General features: G+C 57.7%; 2 protein-coding genes and 1 pseudogene across 8 annotated transcripts in view; 1 reads left to right on the forward strand and 2 right to left on the reverse strand.

Annotated features, from left to right (window-relative positions):
• DERL3 (derlin 3) overlaps positions 1-1,291 on the forward strand; it is a 2,168-nt gene extending 877 nt beyond the window's left edge. For 4 of the 7 annotated variants that reach the window (XM_069096672.1, XM_069096673.1, XM_069096670.1 and 1 more), the window contains 4 exons: positions 98-191; positions 487-679; positions 787-877; positions 995-1,291. In XM_069096672.1, the coding sequence (XP_068952773.1) occupies positions 98-191; positions 487-679; positions 787-877; positions 995-1,088 (472 nt within the window). In that variant the 3' untranslated portion in view covers positions 1,089-1,291. Of the gene's footprint in view, positions 1-97; positions 192-479; positions 680-786; positions 878-994 lie in introns of all 7 variants that reach the window. The other 3 variants (XM_069096674.1, XM_069096676.1, XM_069096675.1) reach the window with 1 other exon arrangement.
• Positions 1-10,713, reverse strand: part of LOC138167675 (zinc finger protein 850-like) — a 762,790-nt pseudogene that overhangs the window by 61,168 nt on the left and 690,909 nt on the right.
• The window catches only part of SMARCB1 (SWI/SNF related BAF chromatin remodeling complex subunit B1), an 11,031-nt gene continuing 3,415 nt past the window's right edge, over positions 3,098-10,713 (reverse strand). The window contains exons 5-9 of the mRNA XM_069096697.1: positions 10,615-10,713; positions 8,281-8,447; positions 7,542-7,732; positions 3,790-3,921; positions 3,098-3,388 (exon numbers count right to left, since the gene is read on the reverse strand). The exon at positions 10,615-10,713 is cut by the window's right edge and continues 17 nt beyond it. Coding sequence (XP_068952798.1) covers positions 3,349-3,388; positions 3,790-3,921; positions 7,542-7,732; positions 8,281-8,447; positions 10,615-10,713 — 629 coding nt within the window. The 3' untranslated portion in view covers positions 3,098-3,348. The remainder of the gene's footprint in view (positions 3,389-3,789; positions 3,922-7,541; positions 7,733-8,280; positions 8,448-10,614) is intronic.

A 10,713-nucleotide genomic window follows, 5' to 3' on the forward strand; every position in this document is an offset into this window, starting at 1 on the left:
GGTCTGGGGGAGACCAGGCAGCAGGGGGCCGGGCCGGGCAGGGCCAGAGGTCCAGCTCCAGACTGTCCAGGTGGGATGTTTCCGATAGTGCCCCCAGGTACAGGTACTGCCGCATGCTGGAGGAAGGGTCTTTCCGGGGACGGACGGCGGATTTTGTCTTCATGTTTCTCTTCGGGGGAGTCCTTATAACAGTATCCTTCCTGCCCCGTTCCTCCAGCCAGGTGCCAGGGCCCCAAGGGAAGCGGCAAGGCCCCCTACAGGGCCCTGCTTAGACCCTTCTCTGGACTCCAGGGGAAGGAAGGCTAATGGAAGCAGACAGACAGCACTTTCTGAAGGCCATTCTGCCAGTGCTGCCCCACTTTAGAAGTGGGGAAACCGAGGCAGGCAGCTAGGGAGTGTGTGTGTAACAGTAGAGAGCCCAGGTTCTTGGTTTGAGCAGGTGGAGTGCCCTTGCCCCAAGCCCCTCCTTGACTCCCGAGCCCCCAGCTCTTCGGGCTCCTGGCCAGCCTCTTCTTCCTGGGCCAGGCCTTCACCATCATGTTGGTGTACGTGTGGAGCCGGCGCAACCCATACCTGCGTATGAACTTCTTCGGACTCCATTTCCAGGCGCCCTTCCTGCCCTGGGTGCTCATGGCCTTCTCGCTGCTCCTGGGAAACTCAGTGCTGGTGGACCTCCTGGGTGAGCAGGTGCTGGGGAGGCCTTGGCTTCCTGGGACTCCGGCTGGCCCTCTGGGTGCCATGCCCTCCACAAGCCCCTTCATGAGCCTGCTCTCTCCTCCTGCTCAGGGATTGCCGTGGGTCACATTTATTACTTTCTTGAAGATGTCTTCCCCAACCAGCCTGGAGGCAAGAGGCTACTGCTTACCCCCAGCTTCCTGTGAGTACTGGGGCACCAGGGCCTGCCCACCCCTGGCACTGGGGCCACAGTTCCCTACCTTAGGCTAAGTCCCAACCTGTGGGGGCCTTCATCCCTTGTCATCCCCTGATCATTCAGGAAGCTGCTTTTTGATGCCCCTGAAGAGGACCCAAATTACAGACCCCTTCCTGAGGAGCAGGCGGCCAGGGACCCTGTGGACCCCCAACAGTGACCACTTCCTTCCAGCCTGCAAAAGGTGGGCCCATGGCTCTAGCCAGGAGGCTTGCCTCCCTTCCCCCCTCATCCCACAGCCTGGAAGCCCAAGTGCTATGGCTCAGCACTGTGGCCCCAGGCCCTCTCCCCCACTCCAGGAAATGAGAGTGGAGGCATGGGCCAACAGGTGAACCTAATAAAGACCTGACAGCCTCTGTGCCAGCCTTGGCCTACTGGTGCCTTTTTACATGCAGCTGGGGGCTGAGGGTCACCCAGGCCTCCTCAGCCCCAAATGGAGCTGCCAGTGTCTTCCTCCCATATCTTAGTGTAAGGGCTGTGGCAGTTTGTGTGGAGGCCTTCCTGGCTGGAGAATGGGCCACATGGCAAGGAAGCAGGGGGTGGTGCTTATCCCAGGGAAACCCACTGGCCGTTTCAATCTGGGGGCAACACTCCCTCCATCTGGTGCTGCAGAGAGCCCTCTCCTAGAGCATCTTAAATGGGGAAGAGCCAGGGTCCCCCATGGGAAGGAAGCCAGAGAGGGCTCCTTGAACAAGTGCAGAGTCTGTTACTCAAAGAGAAAGTGCCCTCAGCCTGGGGCAGGACCACCCCACTGAGCCCTGGCAGGGAACAGGAGGCAGGAAGTTCATCTACAGTGCTTAAATAAGTCCGCGGCAAGATGGTGCAAGGGGAATGCAGGCGCGAGGCCCTTTCCTGCCTCAGCTGAGCTTCTCTCATCCCCAGCACTCTGTCTTTTCTGGGATCACTGCTTCCAGCACCCCACACACTCCTCCCCTTCCCTTCCCTTCCTTCATGCCCTGGAACAGGATCAGACAAGCTGGGACACGGTCCTTGGATGGGGCATGCCAACCTACTCAAGGTTCCAATCACTATTCTGACAACGAAGCTCAGCCTTTGTAAGAATGTAAGCCCCTGAAGGCAGGGGCTCCTTTGGCTTTTGTACTTGTATGCCAACCACGCCTGACACAATAAATGCTTTTTCAGTAGTCAATTCCACCACCTTGAAGAAAGGGGCTCCTCCACAGGTGCTGGGCAACCATGACAGCTCTTGTAAGACAGCTGCCCATGGCTTCCTGGGCACCCTGGCACGTTGGACTTTTGGCACAAATTCAGGGTTGGCTCCAGGGATGGGCACTTGCTAGGCTTTTTCCAGGTCTCCATGACCACAGTTACCTCTCTTCTCTGGTTTCCAGTTACAAATCTTACCTTTCTCTCAAGGGAGGGGTTGGAGTGTTGTGAGAGGTCTGTGGGCCTTGACATCCTCTACCCCCACAGGTTGGGGGCTGACCTGTGTCCACCAGCCTGGTGGTGACAAGCACAGCATTCGAAGCCACACTCTCGAGCCATCATCTGTCTTGGTTGCCTAAGGCTAGACCTGGCCAGCATGGCCATCAAGGATTAGAGGTGGAAGGAGAGGGCAATCCAGGCAATCTTGACAGCACCCTGTCTGAGGGGGTTCCTGGCCCACTGGCCATGACCCCAGCTGGATCCAACCATGCTCTTGTCAAAGCACATCCACTCCTGGCGGGGGGGGGGTGTTAGCTGGGGTAGGGCACAGTAGTGTGGTCTCTCTTCGATGGGGGGCATCAGAGGCCTCCAGTGTTCTGGGAAGCCACTCAGTGGCCATGCAGCTGGCCAGGGGCAGGTTTCCTCCATGCTCTCGTGGTCAAGGCCAAGAAGGCCCAAGTTCAGATCCAGCCTCAGATTTCTCAATGCCTCAGTTTCTTCAACAGAGATCATACCAGCACCTGCCTCATCAGATTTGCAAAGCACTTAACCCAGGACCTGGCCCACAGTGGGCACTGAATAATTCATTTCCTTCCCTGGTCTTCTCCCACGGGATTGAGAGCCCAGGGTCAAGAAGGGTTTGGGAAGCTGATGGACTGGCCAGGCTCTCCCACAGACCCAAGGTGCCCAGGAAGAACAGGACCGTCCAACCCCCTCTTCCCCATCAAATAACTGAGGGCCCACTCCCCAGCGCCCCTTTCAAAGCTGTGCCCAGATCCCAGCTTCACCCCACATTTTCTTTATTTAAAAAAATCTTCCTAGCTGTGCCATGGGCACCTATACACATGAAACAAGCCTATCAGACCAGAAAAGCCCTTCTTCACCTCCCCCAACCCCGGGCCAGCCAGGCTGGGCAGGGCAGTGGAAGAGGGGCCCTAGTGAAGGGCAGCCACCCCTCCCCCCAGCCTCTTCTGCCAACAGAGAAAAGGAAAAAGGGCCTTCTTCCAGAGACTTCACTGTGAGGGGCCGGTGGGTTACCAGGCTGGGGCGGTGTTGGCCAAACGTCTCATCCGCCTGTGAAGCAGAAGGAGCACGGTTAATGAGGGCAGGAGGCCACAGCCAAGGGCTCACTGAGCACCCAGCTCAGGCCCACCCTCCCTCACTGGAGTGAGGGCAGACAAGACACAGTCTCCCATGTCAAACCACAGCCCTCCCTCCAGCATCACCTGGCTGGTCCCCAAGTGGGCCAAGCCGGGCTTGGAGGACCCTGAGAAAGACCAAGGCAAGCACAGAGCCTGATTGACCTGGGGGGGAAGCCCTGGCCAGCTGGGGGCATCCTTCCTTTGGGCCAAGTAAAGCCCTGTGCTCAAACCCAACCTCAGACACAAGCTGGGTGACCTGGGCATCTGTCTGAGCCTCTGTAAAAGGGCTGCTGTGAGGATGTGATCAATGCCTAAAGTGCATGACCAAGGCACCTGGTATTCCTGTCCTGGTCTCTGATCTTTTTCTCCATCTCGGCATCGGTCAAGGTCTCCAGAAGCGGGCACCATTGGTCAGCATCGCCCGTGTTGCGAATTGCAATCTCCACTGTGGGCAAAGGGTTCTCACTGAGGGAAGAGACAGACAGATGCATGTTGGAGAGGAGATGCTCCAGATCCACGGCTCCTGCCCCCGAGAGGGCCACCTCAGTGCTCCGCTATGGCCTTGTCCTCCAAGGATGCCCTCCGTCATCCCCAGGGGCAGTGCCAGCCCCCACTGCTGTGCCCCACAGACACACGCACACCTGGGGCTGGCTCCCACTGGTGTACCCCAGAAGCTACCCTGGCCTCCCCTCCAGCATCACATCCAAGTTCAGCCCAAACACATCAAGGACTCCATCCTCACCAGCCTCCCTGCCCTCCTGCTTCTGGATGTGTTTCAGACGTGTCCCCCTACATCATACGCTCCCTGAGGGCAGGGGCTGCCAAGACAAGAATGATCGGCCCCTGCCCTCCACCCACTCACATTCTCCTGAGGACCCACATATGCAAAGAAGAGATGAGCCGTGATCGATACAAAAACACAGGAGGAAGTGAGTTGAGATTGCGAGTGGGGCAACGTGGAGGGAGGAGATCCCACATGTGGGGACAGCAGGTGCCAAGGCACTAAGGTGCCATTTCGGCTAGAATGGAGAGCGCCTGAGACGGAGGGGTGAGCTCAGCCCTTAGGGAGCACTCTGTCTTCTCCCCCAGAGTCAGTAGGGAGCCAAGGAAGCTTCTGGGCAGACCCATGCTCTTGGAATATCAATCTAGCATCTGTGCTGAGGACTGGAAAAAAGAGACACTGGATTCAGGGAGACCGTCGAAGAAACTAATGCAAGGTCTGGGTCAGAGGCAATGAAAGGTGAGCTAGGGCTGTGAAAGGAGCAGACAGAGAGACAGGAAGGAAAGCTGACAATCCGCAGCCACAGGCCCGAGCCCCAGCAACGGAATCGGCGGCAATGCCAGGGAGTAGGGCCCCCAGGGGGGCATCCAGGCAGAGACCAGCAGGCAGCCCGACATGTGGGACTGGAGCTCAGAGAGCAAAGACCTGGGCCCACCCTGGGTGAAACGCTGAAGCCGTCTGGCCTGGCCAGCTGCCTGGTGGCCGTGCGCTCCAGCCTGCCCTGGGACACTCCTTGGCATCAGTCTCCAAGCAGAATTGCTGTTTGTGGGGTAGGTTGTTGAGGGAGGAATGAGCTAGATGCCGCTGAGGGCCCTTCACCTCCCCTGGAGCCCTAGCAATTCCCTCTACACACGAAAGGGCAGATCTAGACCAGACAAAGGCCCTCAAATACACTCCTCCTGAGAGAAGTCCTCACCCAGGCTTTCAATCCCAAGCCAGGTCTGCTGAGCTGACTTGCAGCCCACTGGTGGCACAGCAGGTATGGGCTGGGGCCCTGAGCTCAAATCTGAGGCTGGCCGTGTGACCCTGGGCCAGTCACTATTCGTCTCAGTTTCCTCAAGTGCAAAATGGGAATAACAACAGAACGTCCCTTGCACGGTTGTTGTGAAGACCATGCCTGGCACACAGCAGGCCCCATATTGGTACTTACAGGGAAGGTACCTTCCCTGCCCCCTGACAAGGCTGAATGTGGTCACATGGAGCCTGCGGAGCCAGAGAGGTTTGTGAAGAAATGTTGATCTTGTGGTGGTCTGTGGGAAGGCTGAAGGCTGCTGTGGCTCTCAGTGCTATGGCTTCTGAATATCTTTGGTACTAGCATGGTTTGGGGATTGGGATTTCTGGTGTCTGAAGAAATACTTCAGTTCTGTCCTCTACCTGGAGAATCCATCATACTTTGCAATCAAATGCCATGTGATATTTATAGTCATGGTCTTTATCGTGATTGTGGCTGTAAATATTGCACTGGCACTACAGAAGGCAGGCAGGGGCTGCTTTCTTTAAGCTTGGCATCTCCCTCACCTACCCCCTAGCCCAGCCTGACCTGAAGCAAAGCTAATGACCCTCAGCTATAGCCATGTGCACACATCCCTGGCCAAGGGCCAGGCAGGAGCGGCATGGGGAGGGGAGAGGAAGGAGTCCAGCTTGGCCCGGCCTGGCACCACCCCATGGGCTTCAGACAACAAAGAATCTCCCACCCCCACCCTCAGAGTGATTAAGAGGCAGATGACTTGTCTGTTAGGATTGCTGACACAAGGCTGTGGGCACCCTGAGTGCGCTCCCCCCCCCCCCCGCCAAAGTCAATGTGGTGCCAAGAACTAACTAAGCACAAGCCCAAAGCACATGAATCATGGCCAGGGAGGGAGGAGTGAGGGCCAAGCCAGCCCCTCCTGGAACAGACCCAGGCTGGCATGACTCCGGAATCTGTACCCTTCAGCTCTCACAAGATCCCACTTACAGAGTACAGAGTGAACCGCCAAGTCTGTGGAATTGCCAGAGTCTAAAGTCAAGCCAGCTAGATGGATGAGGCATCTGCAAGACCCTTGGGCCTGGCAGGGGCCTCAAGCAAGGCCTCAGAAGTAGGAGGCAAGCAACTGCTGGAGCCAAGCAGTCAAGGGGACCTGGGAACGCCTTGGGGCCCCAGCAGCCTGTGCAGGAACTGCTCTAGGGGCAGAGCCCGGCCATGCTGCCCTCAGGTCTCTGGGCCCCTGGACGTCCAGCCTGTGGAGCCTGTGGCACTGGGGGCAGAAGGCCACTCCATGCCTTCCATTCCCATCTCGGGGGTTACCCTTCTGCTTTCAGTTCAGCTCAAGCCCAGAGGCCACACCTGCTTTTTCTGGCCCCCTCCCACCCTGCCAAGGTCACATGGTTTGGAACAGGCCTCTGGACTGCTACTAGCTCTCCTGGCCAAAGGCAGTCTCCAGAAAGAAGACGCTGTACAGGCAGCCCCTGGGCCAAGACCTGTATTGACCAAAACTGATGGAGGGAGGCTAGGCCAGAGGAGAGACGCCTTCCCTCCCTCCCAACCTGTCTGGCTTCCCATCGCCAGTGCCAACGCCCTCCTCTGTCCACCTCTCACTACACCAAGCAGCCCAGGACAAGGCACCAGATTTGGCCCCTGAGCTCAGTCCGCCCTCACGAAGCCCCTGCCCCAGGAACCACTAGTAGGAGATATAGACGGACTTTTCTGGGCAGCTCCAGGCAGGCCTGGAGGCCTCCAGTGCCCAGAGAGAACCCACCAGGCTGGTACCCCCAGAGAAACTAGAATTTCTCCCCAAAATCTACTGGGGGCCCCATGCCAGGCTGTCAGGGGTCACCATGGGGCCAGAGCAAGCAACACCCTGTCACCAACAAGCCAAAGGCCCTGCCAAACCCGTGTCCCTTCCGGGCTGACTGAAGGCCCAGGGAGAGAGGGACTCAATACCAAGAGGACCCCAAGATGTGCTTGGCTCCTCGGCCTATCACGCATGTGGGGCCCACCCCACCAGGCAGCAGGCAGCGCCCCTCACAGGAGAATGAAGTCTCTGTGGAAGCTGGGACCAGATAAAGGGAGGCTCCCCGCCAGTCCCCCAAACACACACACCTTCACACCCATGGGCACACACACGCACGCACACACATGCATGATGAAGCTGCTCAAGGCCTCCAGGAGGAAGGGTGGTGGCTGCCCCCCACCAGCACCCTCTGCATGACACCCAGGTTTCAGATGGACCCTGCCCCTGCCTGCCTGGATTCCGCTCTCCTTGCCCCCATAGCAAAGGTCAAAGAGACAAAGACCAGCCCCACCTCTACCCGCCAGGAGCCCCACCTGAAAGCGTAGGTCTTCTGATGCCAGCTAAGCTGGCCCCGAATGCTGTAAGCGATGGTGGTGACGAATTCCCCGCCGAGGCCGAGCTCCGAGCATAGCTTCAGAGCAAACTTTTCCGGGGAGTTCTCCTTCTCAGACATGTCCCACTCAAACTGGTCGACCAGAGAGATGTTTCCCACGTGGATATTCAACTGGATGCCGGGACCCGAGAGAAAAGGGGGAAGGCCATGGATGCAGGCCCCCCACAGTGAGGGGAGCATTCTTACCACTCCCCACGCCCTCCCAGAAAGGGGCCCTCCCCATCTCAGAGCATCTGCTAGAGAAAGAAGGGCCAGGCCCACAGCCTGTAACCCGCAGGTGTCTGGGCTCATGTCAGCCAGAGGGAGAAGCCCCTGGGGTCTGGCACGACCATACCTACCCCATTCTAAGGGTTCTAAACTGGCAAGGACCACTGCCCTCTGCCCTGGCGGCCCAACCAGCCCAGAAAGAGACCAAGGGCATGGGGCAATGGGTACCACCAGGCACCTGCTGTGGGCATGCTGGCCACGGACTAGGCAGGAATCAAATCTTCCTGTCCCAGAGCTCAACTCAGGAGATGGGGGCTGGAGTCCAAAGGAGCACCTTGAGACTGGGGGCCCTGCTCTACCTCTCCCTGCCCCTCAAGGCCTAAGCAGAGGTCCCAGCAGGCCGGGGGCCCCCTTCTACTTCAAGAGGTCTCTCTACTTCTCCGTGCCCCTACCTTAATGATGACTCGCTGGTCCGACTGGTCCTCCAGGAGACTGTCAGTGGGATAGGACTCTATCTGCTGCCGGATAGCCGAGGCAATGGCAGGGACAAAGGTCAGAGGGTTCAGATCGAGGTCATCACAGAGAATTTCTGAGAACATTTCTGGGGTCATCAGTTTCTCTGAGATTAGAAACAAGAGGCAGCCGATGAGTGTCCAAGCTGGGCAAGAGACCCTCTGGTCCCAGAAGCACTACTGGGGAGACTGAGGCAGGTCACACTATGTGATCAACAATGATATCCGTGCACATGGACCCTCTAGGGTGCTAAGAGACCCAGGCCTCAAAACCCCTAAGCTCAGAGCCGCAGGGGGCCTGGGAGGCCTCTGGACCCCACGATGGGAACAAGGTCCTGACCCCAATCCTTCCAAAGGCACTCATGCTGCCCTCAGGGCTAAGGAGCTGGCATCTCCCTCCTGCTCCAACAGCCCAGGTCCAGCTCCTGAGAACTCTCTTCCTAGGTCACCCTAGGCCAGAGCCCTTGGTGGCTTTTCCATGAAAACATCAGCACTTTGTGAGGACACAGTCAAGGAAGGAAGAACAAGGGAGGAAGGTCTGGGGTTTAGACCTCCATGTTCTCAGAGGGAGCTCATAGTGGTCAGAGAGCCACGCCTGAAGGCAAGAAGACATGAGTTCAAATCTCGCCTCAGGGACTCACTAGCTGTGGGATCCTGGAAAAGTGACCGAGTCTGTCTGCCTCAGTTTCCTCAGTTGTAAAATGGGGATAATAATGGCACCTGCCTCCCAGGGCCATCGTGAGGATCCAATGACACCCTTTGCCCAGCTCTGACACACAGTAGGTGCTTGGACTAACATTTGCTGCAGGCTCCATTCGCAGCCTGTCCCAGCCCCTCCTCCTCCCACTCATGGGCAGGCGGCCCATCTGCTCTCTCCCCTGTCACCAATACGGTGGTATTGTATATATATAGTATATATACTGGATATATATATATAGTATATATACTGTATATATACTGTATATATACAGTATATATACTGTATATATACTGTATATATACAGTATATATACTGGCCGGCCTCCCTGAAGACAGGGCACAGCAGGGTGCAAGAGCCCGCTCTTCACTCCACTGGCAGTGCAGATGGCTAGCACCGGCCCCCTGGTCAGCCACAGCACTACGTCAGATGCCAACTTAAGTGAGGACCCCAAGGACTCTTTTTCAAGAGACAAGGCTCTGCTGTCCTGACCCCATCCTAAGGGACGCACCTTAACAAACACTCATCAGCTTGGCCTCCTTCTTCCACACATCCCGGCGATGGACAGACAGAGGGATGATGGATGGAGGAGGAGGTGGACAGATGGAAGGATGATGGATGAGAGCACGGATGGACAGATGGATGGTTGTATGGATCAGTGGATAGGTGACAGATGGATGGATAACAGATAAAGATGAAGGGACAGATGAATGACTGGCTAAGTGATGGACAGACGGAAGATGGGGGGGGGTGACAGACAGCCCTGCCTCGCGAGCCGAGCTTTGTCCAGAAGGCACCACTGCCCTCCTGGGACAAGCCCAGCCCAGGACTCTGGGGGCGCCATCCTGCGAGCCTCTGTGGCGCGTCTGCCCACCCCTCCCTCGCCCACGTCACCCTCAGGCCAGTCTCTGGGGGGCCTCTCCCCACAGCCAGCAGCCCACCTCAGGGTGCAGGCACCACTCTCAGCTTCTCGGCCTTCTCCTGCTCAGGGCCCTTCCCAAGAGCACCGTTCCTGCCTTCTCCCAGAGCACGGCAAGCTGTGAGAGGAGCCACCAGCAGTCTCCTTGGCCGTCTCTTTAGGAGATCGCTGGCTGCCCCACACTGCATGCCAGCGCTCACCCCTGGCTCCTAGGCTGACGTGACCCCACGCAGGGTTGCAAGCCTGTTCTCTCCAGGGGCTCCCCTTCCCAGGTACCCAGCTTTTCTGGTCAGGCCCCACCTTAGCCCTACATGGCCCACTTGAGGAAGGGCAGTTTTAGGAATGGAAGGTGTCCACTAGAGGCCAACCAGACTGTTGAGGAGGTCACGTGCATTATAAGCTAAAGGTAGGAAGGTGAAGATGGGGAGGGCTGACAGCCAGGTAAGACCACGCCCTCAGCCGCAGGGCACCACGTGGGGTCTGCCCTAACGTTCAGAGCTACACAGCGGGGACAGAGTCCATGCCTGGCTCCCTCTACTGTCCAGGACACTCTTGAGAGCATGGCTCTGAGCAGGGGCCCTGGGCTTCTTCCCAAAGGGCCCGGGACCCTAGAAGGCCCACACAGCTGGCCTGGGGCCCAGCCCCACCCCCCACATACCGTTCATGTTCCAAGTGAAAGCGTCTCTTAGCTTCTGCCCATCGATCTCCATGTCCAGCCTGATAGGGACCAGAACCTCAGGCTGGGATGCATTTTCAT

The sequence above is a fragment of the Petaurus breviceps genome, unplaced genomic scaffold, assembly GCF_028583685.1.
Source record: "Petaurus breviceps papuanus isolate PSGF00001 unplaced genomic scaffold, PetGlider_PUasm1.0 287, whole genome shotgun sequence".
NCBI classification, from domain to species: Eukaryota; Metazoa; Chordata; class Mammalia; order Diprotodontia; family Petauridae; genus Petaurus; species Petaurus breviceps.